Consider the following 18,611-nt stretch of genomic DNA (forward strand, 5'->3'; position numbering starts at 1 on the left):
AGCATGTGCTCAGCCATGGAACTGTCCCCCAGCCAACAGTAGCACTGAGACCAGCTGTAAGAGAACCGATCATGAGCTAGGGACACATCCATTTGCCCTTTGTGACTTTCTATTCTTCAAGCTGTATTTGATTGATTTGAGTACAAGTAAAAAATGATCTTCTCCAGAAGGGTTTTTTTCCTTTTCAAGTCTAAGTCTCTCATTTGGGTGATTCACCTGAAAGGGAGCCACAGATGCCACCAAATTGGGTGGGACACAGTCTTTAAATACAGCACCCACCATGGAGAGAAAAAGTGCCTTTGCCTTGTGTGACATTGGGAAGAAGGAGGGGCTGGCCAAAGTTGCCCCTTAATTCTTAATTTGGATTTTAGAAAGTTTCTCTCTAGCCTTCATTCACAAGGAGCATGTCTATGACTGGAGAAGGGAAAAAGTAGTGAGGGTTCCTGTCAGGCATGGTCCAGGACATGGACCAGCATGTTGACCTGAGCAGATAGCTCCTGCCTACAGCCACGGGTGCAGAACTGGTCTTCCCAACCTGGATACTTTGCAGAGTGAATAGAGTTACTGGATAACTCTGCTTGGAGGAGAGTTACTGGATAACTCTCTGGGGTTGGCTCAGGGTGGAGCACTTAACATGTGACATCCATGTTGTGCCCACCAGGCTCTTGGCAAAGACCTGGCTTCCTAATGGTGGATGGTGCCCCCCCCCCCCCCGTTTGAGAAGTGCCCCCTTCCTCTCCAAGCTTCTTCCATCTATTCTGTGGTGTGAACTGAAGTTTGATGCTCTGCCTCGTCCTTGTCCCCTGGATTGCAGAGCCACTTCTGTTCCTCCCTGGCTGGCTGGCTTCTTGTGGGTACCTGCTGTTCACACATACATGTTTCCTCTTGCCCATATGTAAAGCTGCCTCCCTCACTGCGTGCTGGTGGAGCCCCAGCACGGCCTTTGGAATTCTGTACCCACACCAGGGTGAACACGTATCCCAAGGAGGGAATCTGATTGGCTGAGCCTGACATCTGAGTCGGTCCTCCTGAGGCAGGGAGCAGGGTCATATTCTGTGACATTCTGTAGCCTGTGGGAGGGAAGTAATGCAGTACAAACAGGAGCAATCAGTATGTCTTGCACTCAGTACATTCCAAGCACTTTCATGTACTTCAACTTCATTGAATCCTCACAGAATTCTACAGACAGGTGCTGTTGTCCCATTTCATGAATCAGGAAACTACATCAGAGAGAAATTAGACAACTTGTTCAGCAGCTCGCAATCAATGAATGGCTGAGTCAGGAAGCTCAAGTCAGGCCATGTGGTTCTGGAATCTGTCCTTCTAATCAGCACTCAGCACAGACATTGCAATGCTTTGCTTTGCTTTTCACAGTGCTGGGGATCAAACACAAGGCCTTTGCACTGAGTGTATCCCCAGCCCTTTGTTAAACTGTTTATTTTGAGACTATCTCCCTAAGTCACTAAGTTGCTCAGGCTGAACCCAAACCTATGATTGTTCTGCTTCAGCTTCCCAGAGTGCTGGGATTATAGGTGTGCACCACCATGCTTGACTAGGACTCCAAAGTTTTATCTTTTTATCCTTCTTGGTACAGTAGGTACAGTACACTATTGTCTATTCAACCAATCTCTCTTCAACCAGTGTTTGTTGCATAACTGCCTGCAGGTGAGAAAAGCAACCACCACTGTAGAAGCAGAGTGTCCCGGACCTTAAAGCTTTCTCTCGCTACTGCTTGCCTGAGTGTCCACGTGTGCATTTTCAAACCTCTTCCTACCTCTCCCTCTCTTTCTGCTCAGACAAGAGTGAGAACGGCGAGGCGTACCAGAGGAGGAAGGTAGTGGCCGGCGGCCCCCCTGAGGGCCCTGCTCCCCTGACATCTTCTCGAGGGCACCTAGCACAGCCCAGCAGCAGCAGCTGGAGGAGAATCATGCTGCTTATCCTGGCCATCACCATACACAACATCCCAGGTGAGGACTTGCGCCCTCAGCCACCTGTCAGTGCAGGAGTCTGGCCGGAGGAGGGGCTGTGGTGGCTGTGAAGTGGGGTACAGCCCTTTCTTGAACTTACATTTTGTGTAACCCAGTGTAGACTGATCATTGTGGGCTAAAACATCCCATTCTTGTTGTTTTAAACAGCTTTTGCTGTTTCCCTCTAGAAATCCCTGTCTTTACATATTTGGTAGCGAGTTACTGGCATAGAATTTTGTAACTGATAGTGATTGCACTGGTAGAGGGTGCTTTTATAAATGTATCTTTGGTTCTGCCTAATGCTTTTTAAAAGTACTAAGTTCAATTTAGTTTGACACTGACTTACCTGCTTTCTTCATGGGGGCATCTTTCTGAAACGTCCTTACCAGTCTTCCTGGTTAGCCTTGTGAATTAATGTGTTGTACATCTTTGGATTGATTTTTAATTGGGAAGAAGACTTACTGATATTTTACTTCAAGCATCACATGCTTTTAGAGCTATTAGAAGACATAGGTAAATATAAAAATAAAAAGTAATAAAGATTTATGAGGGGTCTGAGCCCCTTGAGTTATATCTTGGAATTCCAGCTCCGCTTCTTACAAATGAACTTATCTTAGAAAGTTACCTGAACTCCCTGAACTTTGGTTTCCTCATCAATGATATGGGAGTAGTGCTATGATTAGCTTATTTTGAGTTTTGAACAAGAGGCTAAATGTCCCTACAGCCTTTGGTGTCCCGCCTGACCCTTTGAGCCCCTGCCATGTGGATGCTGTTATTGGCATTGACATTGCCCTTCCCTGCCTTCCAGCCTTGACCTCCTCTGTCTTCAGTGCTGAAATGCTCTGACCCACTCTTGGGTATTTGCGAACCTTATTTTGAGCAGTTGCCTCCCCAGGGAATATCCCCAAGTGCTTTGTCTTCTCCTTGCAAAATTTATGGGTCACCTGTCACTCGTTGCATGAGGAAGATGAGGTAAGGCAAAGCTTCCAAGTCAGGACACTTTTCTCTTTAAAGTTTATGTGGCAAGTGAAGCTTATTCCTCTTGTGAAACTTAGTGGAGTGCTTGTTGCTGTGGCCTGGAATTAAAATGTCCCTCAAAAGACTCACATGTTGAGAGATGGGACTTCAGAAGGCAATTGAATTACAGAGGTGCTGATCTCATCAATGGCCTAATTCATTGATTAGTTCATAACTGAATGTGCTGTTTGAAAGTGAGGCATGGTTGGAGCAGGTGGGTCATTGAAGGCATGGCCTAGAATGGTGTGGTGTGTCCTGACCCCAGCCATTCTCTGTCTCTCTCTTTCTGTCTCTCTCTCCCCTCTTCTTCTTCTCCTGCCTTCTCCTTCCTCTCTCCTCTTTCTTCTCTTTCTTCTTTCTCTGCTTCTTGTTGCCCTGGGCTAAGCAACTTTCCTTCGCCATGTCTGTCTGCCATGTTTGTTTCTTCCTTAGAGCTAGCTGACCATGGACTAAAAGCTCTGGAACTGTAAGCTCATCCCCAAAATCTTTTTTCCCTTAAAATGTATATGCTAGATATATTTTCCCAGCAATGGAAAACTAAGTGGCACAACAAAGACACTTTTTGCTGTATTTAAAGACCAAAAAATTCTAATACATATTATATATAGTCCAATGTATATTCAATTCCCTGAAAACATGGTATGTCCACCCACTTTTTAAGCTTAAATATTTCTCTGGATATGAAGCCTGTTCCTCTGTTGTTTCAGTCCCAATCTTAGTAATTTCTACATCGTGGTCAAATATAGGCTGTTTTCCCAGAATTTTTGTTACAGCTTGTTTCTCTCGTTTCCTTCTTGGCTCTTACCCATTGGGTCATGAGTAAACTTTTCTGGAGATTCTCATTCAGTGTGTCTTGAGTGGAAGTCTTGTGTGGGAGGGACTGCAGTGCACAGAGGGGAACAAAGCCCATTTGCCCTGGTGGGAGGGTCTGGCAGTGTTTACCCCAAGGTCCTAAAACCCCACGGAAAATGCATGCTCTGCAGCCCCTTCCAGCTGTAAGATTCTGATGGCTGGGCAAGAAAAGTTACTCATGTTGTTTCAGTAGTTGTCCTTCTCCCATGCAGGACCCCTCTTTAGCCGAGTGAGAAAGAATTAAGATCTATCTGAGGAGCTTAAAGCCAGAAAAAGTGGTGAACTAGCTTGAGTCCACCCAAGTGACTCCTTTTCTGAAGAACACAAAAATGTCCTGAGTTCCAGACTTCATAGTAGTGGACTTTAAGTACTAACTCCCGCCAGTGGACTCTATCCCGTATGTAACTCACCTGCCCTGCCCTTGTTTGCTCCAGCATGCTCAGTGGCGGTAAATTCCCAGCTAGACTGATGGGAGGCCAGGCAGAATCAAGTCTCACTCTTGTAAATGCTTCTCAACTCCAGGGAGAGCTTGGAAGAAGGCCAGAAGCAAAGAGTATTGAGGGAGATGTGTGGGATGGCGGCCACACCTGATACTAAGCCAGCCTGGATTCAACCACTGCTTCTTCCTTGGCAGAATGCCCTCCCTCGGGGTCTTTGAAGTTTCCAAGTTCACCCTTCATCTCTTTTATAGAAACAGCCAAAGAGCCTCTTGAAATGAGACCAGTGATAGTCACTGGTTCAATTGACTGGAGAATAGATAGGTGGCTTGGATCAAGAGGTTGGAAGAGAAATTTCATTTTAGTCTTGTGTTCTAGGTATTTGGGTTCTATTGAGACTAAAACACCAAGATCCTTGGCTTCCTATCACTAGTGTCATAGCTGGGGATCATCAGTGAAGCAGCAAATGATATATTGCATTAGAAGGTAGCAAGTGCTAAGAAAAAAGGTAAAGGTCGGCAGAAAAGAGGACACAGTAGAGTATTAGAGGAAGGCGATGAAATTTCAAACAGAGCAGGCAGGTGAGAGTCACTGAGATGTCTTTGTGTTTGAGGAATCTTGCAGGTCCCTGGGAAAGACTGAGTATTGAAGGCAAAGGGAACAGCCTGTGCAGAGGCCCGGAGGCGACAGTGTTTGGCACTAGCGAACAGTGGCTGGGAGTTCTGAGCGGCAGTTGCATTAGGGAGGGAACCCCCAGGTGAAGGCTGTGTTTTAGTGGGAAGTGGGCTCCTCATAAAGACTCCCTTGTGCTCTGTGGCTCATGAGCTGCTGCGGGGTTCTGAACCAGGGCAACATGACTTGACTCTAACTTTCAAGAGTGAGTAGAGGCTGGATGGAGGAGGGGAGAAGATGGAGGCAGGGAGACCTGCATGGCAGCCATCTGCATGCAGAGTCTGGCTGAAAGGTCACGGTGGCTCAGGCCAGGATGGAAGTGGCTAGATGGTGAAAAAAGGGCCCATCTGGGTCTCCAGTAAAGGTGGGGCCTTTGGATGCGTGGGAGGTGTGAGAACAAGAGATGAACCAGGAGGGACCCAGAAGTCTCAGGGCCAGCGGCTGCAAGGGCAGGGTTGCCATCAGCTGAGCTGGGGCAGGTCATAGGGGAGTATTGGGATTTCATCTGGGATCATAGTGCTTAACTGATGTTAGACTTTCCAGTGGAGACACTGATTAGACACCTGGGTACACAAGCTTGGAGATAGGGGGTACAGTCTGCCGAGAGCTGTACATTTGTGGATCATGGGCGTGTGAGTGTTACTTAAGCCCATAGCCCTGTATGAAATCATTTAGGGTCTAAATCCAGAGGAACAGACCTCGGAAAACCCTGCTGTGGCTCTGTCCTTGCGTTTTCAGTTTCCACTTTCTCTAAGGAGACAGCAGCTCACCCATAGTCCCCTGCAGCATCACTCCCTTTGAAGACAATGCTTTAGGAGCCTGTCTGTAGCCAGCTTCTCTTTGAACAGGTCAGTTCTTTAACATTATCCTTTATAGTTTATTAAAAATTTAACTAGAACTTTGACCTTCCTTGAAACTCTGGGTTTTAATATAGGCTTATCACAATGACTAAATGGATAATTGGCTTTTTGAAGGGTTTTTTTTCTTTGCTGATTCAATTTTTCATGTCGTACGGATGACATTCTGTTTAATTTTTCTTTCCATGTGGCAAGAAAAAGGAAGACTTTGACCAAAGAAAGCTTGATGATGGGTCTCTTGGCCATTGGAGGTTTCTTAAGTATCAGGATGCAGCCATGGCACTTGCACAAGCCAAGGTCACTGGGATTAATAATATGATGCAGGCATGAGGGACAGATGGCTTCAATGCTGGGGATTCACATTCTTCCTCCAGACCCTGAAAGTGAGGGACCTGTGCACAAGACAGTGTTGTACATTCAGCTTAGTTCTTTCAGGCTAGTGTCACAAAGTACCAAGTGACTTACCAGCCATAGGAATTTACCTCTGTCTCACATTCTGGAGACTGGAAGTCTGAGGTCAGGGTGTGTGGCCAGCCTCTGGTGAAGACCCTCTTCTCATTGTGTCCTTTGATGGAAAAAGGGTGTGTGACCTCCCTGGGACCTCATTTTATAAAGCATTGATCCCATTCCCAAGGGCTCCACTCCCTGGGGACTAAGTAACCTCTCAGTGCCACCTCCCAATACTGTTCCCTTGGGCCTAAATCCCAACACGTGAATTTGAGAAGGACACAAACATTTAGACCAATGGTGGGGAACCTACGCACACATGCCAACGGCTTTAGAGCAGGAAAAAATCCCCAATGTAGAGGGGAAAAACATACAGTGGTGCAGGCAGATTACATGATTTAGAAAGAAATGGGGCCGAAGAGTGGAGTGCAGCCTATGGGACACCACTGGTGTGAGCAGCAGAAGAGAGACACAACTCTGTCCTTCCTCTAAGCTGCCCCCTGCCACTTCTGTGTGCATCCATAATGAGTTTTGGCACCTGCTCTGACCCCTGTGAAACCATCATGGGGAAGCATGTTCCTATGCAAGCAAGCACAGTGCCTCCGAAAGTGCTTTGCCTGCAGCCTCAAGTAAATTCAAGGGCCCTAAGCCTTGGAAGATTCCTGAACCTTAGGAAACAAGCTCTCTGTGTTTGAGTGAAATTAAAAGTCAAAAAGCAATTGAGTTTCTACTAATCCCTTTTCTTGAGTAGCTGATGGTCTTCACAGATTAGTGCTTTCAATGAGAGAAAGTTAAATTTAAGCCTGAAAGGATTCCAGAGGTTATCTCATTTAAACGCCTCTTAGGTTGCAAACAGAGGCTCATTATTAATTTATCACCATGGCTTCTCCCAGTCCAAGTCTATGATAATTCTGTGATGCATAATATGAGCATTACATTATGAATTTCATTTCTATTTTCTAATTTTTTTGGTCCAGGAGCTAGAACCCAGTCCTAGAATTTCATTTATTTAACAAAGTTAATCACTCCACCCTTTTGGACAACTTGCCTTACCTTCTGTCCTTTTACTAGGATAGTAATCACTCTGAGATGTGATTATTTAAACATGTTTGTTTTTCCCTGGTAGATGCAGCTTCTTGCCAGAAAGTCAGGGCCGTACTCTTTTTTTGGACCCAAGATCATGGCTCATTCTGAATCTCTGCTCCATTCCATGTGTAGTGTAGGCCACAGCATCTTCCATGACAAGTACCTTTGGTACCCACCCTCTTTCCTGGGAGAAGAGCAGTCATTTTGAGTTAGACGACAAGTTTTCTTTCTGTACTGGCCATCAGGTGGGCCAAAGGTGGGTGTTTGACTCATGTAGGTCGTGATGAGTGTTGGAGATTATTTATGAAGATCCACAGACATAGAGGTTGGATGAGTCACATGCTGCTTATTTTCCTCTGCTTGGAGTCAAGAGCCAGGCTCATTTTGCTGGTGGTTGCAGTGACACAGAGACCTGGGGCCATTTTTATATCTCAAGGACAGCCTGGCAGTTGGTTTTAATTATTGGGCTTATCATCATTGATGTTTCCTAATAGTGGCTTCAAAAGAAATGCTCCAGCATTTAGTCAGAAGTGATTTTTGTTTGGGGGAACAAAAACTCTAATTTAGACACCAAAATATTAACAATAGTTAATATTCCTGGATGATGATATGATGACTGATTTTTATTTTTTCCATGTTTCTGTGAGATTTACAACTTAACTTTCCTATAATAAATACTTATTACTTTTGACCAGATAAATATATTCTTTGGAAGGAGGCGCTCCATTGCCACAACCCCCTTACTCCACAACACACTCACCAAACCATGAAAGGACGTTATTGCTTTGTGCCAGAGACAGTCTTATTGGTGTCAATGCCTAAGAAGCTTGGAACAAGGTGAAAGTCTGTATTAGTTTACTATAGCTGCTGTAATAATTTATCACAAATTTCATGGCTTTAAACAACCCACATTTACTCTACTTTTCTGGAGGGTAGAAATCTAAAACCCCTTTCACTGGAACAAAGTCAAGGTATTAGCAAGACTATACTTTTGCTTCAAGCTCCAGAGGACGATCTTTTCTTGCCCTTTCTGGATTCTGGAGGATGCAGGCATTCCTTGGCTTGTGGCTACATCCCTCAAGTTGGTTATATTATTATTTTTTATTCTAGATTAAGTGTCCTTATTCTTCCTTACAAAAGCTCTTGTGATTATGTTTGGACCCACCCAGATAATCCAGGATAGTCACGTCCAAAGAGTCTCTTTTGTCGTAACAGTAACACGTATAGATTCAGGCATTTTAGAGCCATCATTGGGAAATTCCCAGAGACCAAAAGGATCTTTCAAACATAGGCCAGTAATGTCTAGCTTGAGTTCTGAAATGGATTCAATAGCACAGAATGCCTTTGTAAATTTAAACCTGGCTCTTGAAGCCACCTTTGTATTGCCCCCTTGGGCTGTGAGCTCTGTCTGCTTTTCCCATCCCTGTCTCTTACTGATGAACTTCTAGATTCTTCAGACATGTTGAGTTTATTTAACATACGGACCTTACACAAAAGGACACTCCTTCATTAGGCGAAAGTACTGGGAAGTGCCCAAGGAGACGGGATGCATCCTTACCCCTGTTGAATGTGCAGTCGGGGTGGTGGGGTATCATGGGGATGTGGCCACCATATCTCATGGTATTATAGGCATCTAAGAGAGGCAGAAATGTTATAGGCAGTCAGACAGGGCTGGGCCCTCGAGAGGTCAGTGCAGAAGACAACTGTGGCTGGAAGCATTCACTAGGCCAGATTTCAAGAGGAAAAACTACTCACTTTCTCTAGGGATGAGCAGCAGTGATTGATATCCTAAGAGGAATCAGTCTTCTTGGGATGGAGAACCAAACCTCTTTCATCCAACCCTTCCGGGAAGATTCTTTCTGTTTCCTGTGTGCTTGCTAGGTGACTTGCTTCCCGATTCGATCCCCATTTAATCAACATTACCTAAACGATGATACTTGTTATAACCATATTGGCCCACCGCAGTCTTGTTCTACCTCATCCCTGCCTTGTGATTTCCTGTTGGGTCAATCTTACCTAAGCGACTGTACTTATAATCTTACTGACTGATTATAGTTCTGTCCCACCTTGATCACCTTGCTCAATAAAACACCCTTGAGAAGCAGGGTCAGTAGGCAACGAATGTACTTTCCAGGCCCCTTCTGTCCCTTTTAGACAGAAGCTTTCTTTTTCTTAAATTCTTCCTACTTTTAACCTCCGCTGTTCCTAGAATTCATTTCTCAGTTTTAGAGACCACAACCTTGGCAGTTGGACAGCTAGCACATTGGGAGTTTCTTTCCTCTATATGATGGGGACCCCTTCCCAGCTCGGCCCCCACCACTTGCCATAACAATGAGTACCCCTGCTCACGTTGACCCTGATTCTTCATGACTGGCCTTCTCACAGTGATGGAATCACCGAAGAGTTCACACTGACATTCAGTGCTAAAGTCACCGACTCTGTCTGTTTACGTTGCTCATCTATGTTCTTTTTCTCCAGTCACTTTCTTCTCTTTCCCCAGACAACTGCATTGTGTAGCATTTCTCTCCCATGATGCCTTATTTTTAAAGCACAGAAAATTCCCAAGCTCTGCCGGTCACTTAAAGGTTCACTAGCTCCCTCCCTCACTGAGGAAGTGTCCCTGCTAAGTCTTTTTCTAACAGTTCAACCAGGGGTGGTGCATGCCTGTACTCCCAGAACTCAGGAGGCTGAAGCAGGAGATACTGTTTTCAAGGCCAGCCTGAACTACATAACAAGACCCTGACTTAAAAGAAAAGCTGGGCTATAATTTGTATACCATATCAGTCACCCGCTCAAAGTGTACAATTCAGTGGTTTCAGTATGTCCATGAGAATGTGCAGTCATCATCACTGCATCATTTCCAAATATTTTCACTACCCTCACTGGCGCCTTGTGCACATGAGCAGTCCTTCCTCGGCTCCCTTCCCTGCAGCTGCTGCACTGCTCTGCTCTCTATCTGCACGCATTCCCCTCCTCTCTACTTTCACGTGTGTGGCACCGTACACCACACAGCCTTTGGTTTCCAAGGTTCCTTTGTGTCATAGCACATGCAAGTATGTCTTTTAAAAGCCAGACATTATTCCATTCTATGGGTGCACACACTTGGCTTACCCATTTATCCCTTGATAGACGTTTGGGTTGTTTCTGCCCTTTGGCTGTCATAAATGTAGTAATAGCCACTTGCATGTGGACATATGTGCTCCTGTATACATACCCCAGAGTGGAATTGGCATGGTCCCATGGCGATCTCTTAATCTAGGAAGCCAATTTTTGTTTTCTTAAGCTTTTTCCTTCTTTTTTTATGCCACAGGCCTCTATCCTTACAAGAAATCCCTTCGTGATGGAGGTCTGACCTCAGATATCTCTCAAGACTTGACTTTGGGATGCCAATGAACCCTGCTTCCCTAGGGGCTGTGGATTGCTTTTGAATTTGGACTCTGTATGAAATGATGTGCTAAAATGCTGACAGTTCAGGGGACAAATGAGAACAGCAGGAGGTGGGAGCAGGAGGTTGGTGGTGTCAGCCTGGGTATCCAGCTTGTCCTAGAGTGGGCTCAGTGTGCAGTGAGATGGCTTCAGAGGGCGGCAATGAAAACAAGATCAGGGCCTTCTTGCAAGAGGACTCAATATCTATAAAGAAGAACTTACCAATTCTTCACTTTCCTGGGACAACAACTACATAGGAAATTCTATCATTAGCCAATCATCTTCCCAGAAAACATAGATGTAACCACTTCTACTCCATGTCACTCGACTTCAGAAACTGGACAGCATTCTCAGTAGATGAGCTCAGTCAGCATGTCATGCAAAGCTACAAGTTATTTATAATAATAAGTAGCACTCAGTATAAAAAGTCACCTTAGAGAAATCCAGGCATCATATAAAGTATTGCGTTTATAATGTTTAGATGTTTGTGTGTCCTCGTTTTACATTTTAGGAACTGACTTTGGTAAAAATCCAATGCACATTTTCAAACTGCACTTGCTGTAAAATAAAATTGAGAAACTGAGATGGAAAGGCTCAGAGATCAGGTGCCAGGCCACTGGTGGAGCTTGGGTCACAGGCTGTCTAGCGTGTTGTCCCCTCTCTGCCTCCTTCCCTGGTGAGCTCTGATTTCTTCATTTTGGTAGGTCACAAATTTTTTCTGAGGTGGTTACAGCAAAGTTGAGTATTTAGAGCTTGCCACTGTAAAATGTCAATCTCGGTGACACCTCGCTGGTATGTTGTCAGGTTCTCATTCTGAATGCACTGAGCTTTGTTCAGTGTAAGACTTGGGTGATGAAACCTGGGCAGGAAGCCTTGTCCCTATGTCGTCCAGCTTCTGTGGGCACTCTACAGAAGTGTGGGGAATGAGTGTCTGTGAAATGGGACCCTGAACATGCACCTGCAAATGAACAGGATCCAGAGCCCACCTAGGTCATTGGGCTGAGACAAGTTACTAGCCACAGAGCCAGAAAGGCCAGGGCTTAGGTCTTGTAGCCACCTAATGTTTTACTAGCCAGAAACCTTAGGTAAGAGCCCAAGAGTCTTAGTTTTCTGGCCTTAAGTGGAGACAATATCTAACCATGAATTTCACCATTAAGTAAATTGGCAGTAATAGCAACATGCAGGACCACCTGTTGTGTTGCCTGCTGTTAAGATAGAGCTCAGGGGACCTAAAAGACTTGAATCCCTTCCATCTCCATCTCTTCCCCATTCTTCATTTCCCGCCTACTTCTGACCACACCTTGTTTTGATCCTCAGGGATCTTCTGGTCCTAGCCAAGGTGATGTCTTAAATGGGGTGATGTCAGAACGCTTTAATCTTCATTCCCAACAGGTTCTTTAAAGATGCTTCTCATTTACTCTACGTTTGAAAACACTGTAATAGTCTCCTTTAATTATCTGTGTCTCAGTGGGAAGCCTGACGTTATAATTAGCAGGGGCTCCTGTACAGGATGACATTTTGCTCAACACATTGTGTTCCTGGGTATGCACTGTAGCAGGAGCTAGGAGCACACTTCCAATGCCATTACAGGATGTGCATGTGAGCACTGGCAAGAGCATCCTAGAGGGAAATCACAAATCCAGGATCCCTGCATGACACTCAATAAATGTGTCAGGGAGCCTTTAGATTCCCTGTTATCCTGCGTAACAAGCTGTAGACATACAGACAGCTGAACCCGGCTTTGTGGCCTTGAGACCTAAGATAGAAAGCTACAGCCAAAACCACAGCCTAAGGCTGAGATAGGATTGAGATTAAAATCAAGACTCATTTCCACATCTGCCCCATTGCCCTATGCTCCTACCTATTATGTAAATTCAAGTAAAAAAAAATTAAAGCCAGAAAAATTTGAATACATTTTGGTATTAGGACTCAAAGTTCCTGGTAACTTCCAACTGTGGTGTTTTTTTGTTTGTTTGTTTGTTTTTTGTTTTTTGTTTTTGTCTTTTTGAGACAGGGTCTCTCTATGCTGTTCAGGCTGGCCTTGAGCTTGCTTTGTAGCCTAGACTGGCCTTGAACTCACAGCAATCCTCCTGCCTCAGCCTCCCAAATGCTGTTACAGGCATGAGCTACCACGGCTCAACTTCCAGCTGTTTTGCTACTTTGGTCAGTTAGGTATTGGCCAGAAAGGCATTAGGGAGAATGAATAGCCCTATACTGTCCAATATGGCAACCTCTTGAATTTAAACTTAATTAGGAGAAAGTGTTGGATTTTCAGCTTCTCAGCTGCCCTTAGCCACATGTCAGGTGCTCAGGAACCTCAGGTGCTGGCAGTACCATACCAGGTGGCTCAGATATAGCAAGCTCCTATCACCACAGGAGGTTCTGCTGGACAGCACTGCCCTCGACCCTTAGCAGAAAGTGAAACCTCACAGATCATTTGCTGCTAGGAGCCTTGCTGAGTGGTTGCAGGAAGACAACGTAGGATGACTGTTCCCAGTCACAGGATGCATCACAGGTACATTATGGATACAATAATTTAAGGTCAAACTTTGCAAATGATTTCTCTTTTAAAGCAAAGGATAGGTGCCATATAGTCCCCTCATGCTGCTGTCAGCCTCACTCAGATTAGCTGCAATCTATTTTCTTTTTTCTTGAGTGCGGAGACAGAAGATGGGAAAAAGTGTAATGGGACCCTTAGTGTCAAATGTCTAGTTTTGGGTAGTGGAAAGACTGGCTCCAAGGATAAAAAGACTAGTTTGTCACCCTTTCCTCTGGGTGTTCTATGTTGGCTACAGATAGGTTCCACCCCCTACCCCTTGAGCCCCAAGTAACATAATGGGTCTGTGACTCAACTCAAGTGTTGAAAGGGAAGCATTAATTGTTATGAAAACAGCGTAGCTTTTATTGTCAGATTTTCATCCAGTTCATCACTCCATGGCCTTTAATAAGACATTTATAAATGTTGTCATTTACTGTGTGTATTTGTGAGTGTGAGTGTGTGGGTATGTTATACTGGAAATTGAACCCGGGACCTCCACTCTAAGCTACATCCCCAGCCCTTTTTAAATTTTTTTATTTAAAGGTAGGGTCTTGTTAAGTCACCAAGTTGCCCATGCTGGGCTCCACCTTGTCACCTTCCTGCCTAAACTTCCTGAGGCAGGCGTGCAGCAAGCGTGCAGTGTCCTATCCCACTGTGTGTACCTTTCTTTAATCCTTGACTGCCAGGAAGAGAAGAGCTGCATTTAATGACTGAACCATATTCTTAGAGTCTGAATATCAAGATTCCTCTCCTGTTTCACAGCCAAGTGTTTTACTGCACTTTAATCAGTTTCAAAGGGAAGGTTTTATTAATTAGCTGGCACAAGGAGTTTATTCTTGTGTTGCCAATTTTCTTTATTTTGTTTCCTGGATGCAGACTGTATTTCTGATTCTGCTGCCTGAAAAATGATCTTCTTTGATTATAATGAGGACAGAAAATCAGGTGAGAATGAAAGAAGGAATCTTTATTTTTTAAAAGTGTTCAACTAACCAATCAACCAATACTGTGTGAATACTCTATATAAAGCATCTACATTCCCTCTGTTCAACAGTGATACAGTGCAATACAGTATGGAATTATAAATTTCCTCGTAGTCATGTAGGAAAAAAGAAAGAATAATGAACTTAATTTTAAAAATACATTTTATCTAACCTAATATAGCCACAATATTATCATTGCAAGTTGAAATCAATATTATAAAATTGAGATCTGTTACATTCTTTGAATCCAGTGTATTTTATTCTTCTGACATCTCTTACCATGAATGTTAAATTTTAATGGTTAAAATGAAATGTGTATCCAGGTGTGGTGCACACACGTAATCTAGCACTTTAAAAGGCTGAAGCAGGAGGATCGGATAAAAAGTTCAATCCAGGTGGACAATTTAGCAGCTTAGCAAGATGCTATCACAAAGCCAAACAAAACAACTTGAAAGGGATGGGAATGAAGCCCATGGCAAGACTGTGTTCCAATTCCAGAAACAAAACCAAAAACGAAGTCCTACCCCCAAATACCCATGTGTATAATACAAACATATTTTATGTATCTTCAGTTTTTAAATGTAGCTTAATTAAAATTAAACAAAATTACTCACTTTCTTAGTGACACTAGCTGCATTTCTCATGCTCAGTAGTGACACCCGGCTAGTGGCTACCATGCCAGATGGGAATCCTTGGAGAGATACAAGAAAAAGAATCAAATACAGCCCTTGCACTGACAGAACTTTCAGTCTAGCAGAGTAGCTAAGTTTATATACCTGTGTATATATATATGAACATGATTTGATCTTTGCAAGAACGGAAACCTTCAGAGCAGGGTGTAATTTTTTCGTCAGCTTGATGAACTTAGGAAACTTTGAAAATGGTCCAATTTTAAAATGGTGTCTACTGCTTCAAGAATTGCCATTTGGGCCTGGCCTGTGCCTCAGTGATAGAACATTTACTGGCATGCATGAGGCCCCGGGTCTGGCCTCCAGCACCGTAGACAACAGGAGTTGGCATTTATGCCCAGTCTTGTAGTATTAGTTCACTAGTTACCAGTGTTTCCAAATTAGAGGGGCTTGAGCGAGGCAGGGGAACAGGCTGTACAGAGAAAGGACAAAGCTGAAGGCCACTGAGTGGATGCAAGGCTTCTTCTCTCTTGTTTCTTACTAGTTAATGAGGCAACCAGCAGTTAGGGTGTAGTCACAGCACAGATCTACCTTCTGGGGTGTGGGGCAGAGAGCTCTGCCAGGTGTCACTGCTGCTGGGTTTCATCCTTGCTGCTAGTTCACTGAGTGGCTCTACTACAAGCAAGGCTGTAATGCGATCCACATTTACTTCCTTCCCTATCCCTGGAAAAGCCAGGGAGGATACCCCTGCCACCTTCCCTATGAGTCAAAGGCTTATTGTGCTGGTAAATAGAAGTTCCAGAGTCACCCATGAGTGACAGTGGCTTGACCAGGATCTTTGACAAGCTCTTGATTTACTTTTGCCTCACTATAAAGAGAATTGTAGCTTTTCTAAAATTTCAGTTTGTGTGATGATACCCAGCACCTTTGCTAGCAGGTTAGTCTACCAAAGGAGCAATGATTTCTTCAGCAAGTCTCTCTCACCTCTGTGGAGGTGGCCTGCATTGTTCCAAAGCCATTACAGATAACAAATTTAATCAACTGATAACATTTGAGGTGCACACTTCATAATAGTCCCAGTTGACTTGTATTCACATATGCTAATTTTAGTGCACATTAATTATGTATTTAATAAGTTCATGTTTATTCTATTTTGTGTCTGTTCCCTTGATAGCTATTATGGTGTGGGGTTGAAAATAATTAAAATGTTACTTGTGTTCTACAAATAACAATTAACCAAGGATGGATTCTGAAATGAAATTTCATTTTCTTCTCCTTTCTCTGATTAAAGACAATGCATAAAATGGCCTCTAAATGGAGTTCCAGGGCCCTCCCTTGGCTCTGTTGTTTGTCTCATTCTTCAAGGTGGTTATTGGAAGTTGACTTCCACAGTTAGCATAGATGTGTCCTGATTTGGCCTGAAAAATTTCAAGGCTTTGGCCACCTCTTCCTCTTGTTGACATGGAGACCAGTTCAGAAGTGATGAATTCAGTGTGGGCGGTTTGGGAGAGGAATAGCAAAGACTAATTGCTTTCTCCAGCAAGATCTGCAAACAGTCTGTGCGAGGAGTCCAAGCTTCTGCTGGTGCCTGGATTTCTAAGCCTTTTCAAACTACCTGTCTTTCAGCGGTTCTGTTCTTCAGGGCCTTGGTGACCTTGTGGCCTGTGTGTGTTGTGTATTACCTGCAGGGAGGATCAGCTCCACGTCATCATTCAGAGTTACATCCCAATCAGTTGTGACTCTTGCCTGTCCATGTGGTGATTGGCAGCTGTCGAGAGTATATATTTGATCCTGTTTCCTTGTGTTAGTGATCCTGTGTCAAAGCTGTTCATGCCCCATGTCCTGCAGATCCCTAGAGCCTGGTAAGCCCTCCAGCCCTGTCAACTTCCTCTTCCTCTAGGATGAATGGTTCTTATTTTTTACAGCCCTCCAGGTGTCCCTGCATGGGGCTCTGTGCAGATCACCTTCCAGCGCAGGCTCCACTAGCCTTGAATTCTCATCTTCCTTTGCCCCAATGGTAAATGTTATACAAGGAAGTCAAACGAAGGCTTTGAAAAAGATCAGCTGCTTCTACTTAACAATTCCACTCAAGACAGAATAAACAGGGAGGTGGAACACTGAAAAATTTAATCAACTCAAAGCTCATAGATAATATCAGATTTGGAATTGGCATTTGAATTATAGCAATTTAGACTCTCCAAATTCCCAATTACCAATGTTAAGTCAGAAATAAATAGGAGTAAGCATTTTTAGTTTTTGTCTCAGTTTGAAAACAACCGACAATATAATTGTACTTAAGAACAACTTGGGGTGATTTCTACATCTGTAAAGGAAGGGGGAATCATTGTAGCCTCAACTCTTTCCAGGTGCTGTGAAGGTTAATGGAGTCATGAATATGAGCTTGCTAAAAAAAAAATTCTGTGAGACACACAGAATTATCCTGGTTATTTGATGCATTTCCTGAATTTCAGTTCCTTTCAGCTCTGCCTCACCAACATGCTTCTCTTTCCCTGATTAAACTCAGAGCTGTCATTTCCAGAGAATTTGCTCATCTATTCCTCCTCTTTACATTCTCAGAAATTCTTCTTGGCCCAGAGATGGTAGGGAAGAGGTTGGAGCATGCTAGGAAGGAAAAAAAAAGTCTGAATCCTGTTTTCAGAGTAAATGAGGTCTTCTTAAATGTCAACATGTTGCTAATAGGCATTTTCTCTCAGCTTCCTTTAATCAAATGCTTTTCTCCAGGCTTAGCCATTTGTTTACGAAGTTGGTAAGTCACAGTGACAGTGTTGTCCTAGCTTTCCGTCTGTGCCCTGGCATCTAGGGTCAACCTCCCCTTCGCTTTGGGGCCATGTAGGGCTTCTCTATTAGAAGCAAAAGATGTGAGAGAAGTCATCTGATGGGCTGATTCATTGTCCCCCTACAGAGGACAGGGGAATAAACCAAGCAGAGCCCATGCAGAGGTGACATTTCAGGCCCTGAGGGGTTTGGGGGAGTGATAAGGGCTCCACAGGGGTGGCACATGTGGGGCTGGGATGTTCCATGGTCCCCGGGCTCTGTCTTGTGAGAGACCAGTGACTCTGCCCCATTTGCTTCCTCCTGGAACTCAGGATAAGCACTGGGTTCTACCTCCTGGTAGTGCTGAAGAGTGCCCTGTTGCTTAGAGACAAGCCTGGTGCCTGGAGTGAAGATAAGGTTGTCAAGGAAACCAGCCACAAATTCCCTTGTTTTTCTGTGAGTTGCTTGACAGAGGAGTAAAGGATTTTTGCTTTGACAACTGGAAGAAGAGTGTCTTCTTTGCAGTGTGTGCTTTTAAGGAATTGATGTGTTGTCTGAGACACAGCCGAGTTAGTACCAAGTTGACAAACAGGGCATTGTGAGATGCCCTTCTCCTTCTTCCTTCTATCAGTGGCACTTGTTTCCTGGTGGAGAGAATTAAGCAACCGTGTTAATCTGTAAAGCAGCAGCAGTCCCAACTGCTGTGTGACACAGCTGCGCTTTGTTGAACTAAGTTTTCACTTGTCCCAGCTTTTCTGTTTGTGTGTTGCTGGGATTTCCTTCTTGGAAATTCATAGCAGCACCTCCTGCCCCTCTTTTTCATTCTCCATCTTTGAATTAGTTTCATGTTTCAGATGATGGTGATAATGTACCTAGACATCCCCTTTGTACCTCTGGTGCTCAGGGGTCAGAAAAGAATCCTTTATG

The 18,611-nt window shown here is 44.2% G+C and overlaps 1 protein-coding gene across 5 annotated transcripts in view; it reads left to right on the plus strand.

Moving 5' to 3' along the window:
* Slc39a11 (solute carrier family 39 member 11) overlaps positions 1 to 18,611 on the plus strand; it is a 379,584-nt gene that overhangs the window by 222,282 nt on the left and 138,691 nt on the right. For 4 of the 5 annotated variants that reach the window (XM_063258751.1, XM_063258748.1, XM_003478772.5 and 1 more), the window contains one exon: positions 1,797 to 1,967. The exons of the other annotated variant lie outside the window; for it this stretch is intronic. In XM_063258751.1, coding sequence (XP_063114821.1) covers positions 1,797 to 1,967 — 171 coding nt within the window. The remainder of the gene's footprint in view (positions 1 to 1,796; positions 1,968 to 18,611) is intronic. 5 annotated transcript variants of the gene reach the window in all.

This window comes from Cavia porcellus, unplaced genomic scaffold, assembly GCF_034190915.1.
Source record: "Cavia porcellus strain 051 isolate PalLab524CR breed Dunkin Hartley unplaced genomic scaffold, mCavPor4.1 scaffold_12, whole genome shotgun sequence".
NCBI lineage: Eukaryota > Metazoa > Chordata > Mammalia > Rodentia > Caviidae > Cavia > Cavia porcellus.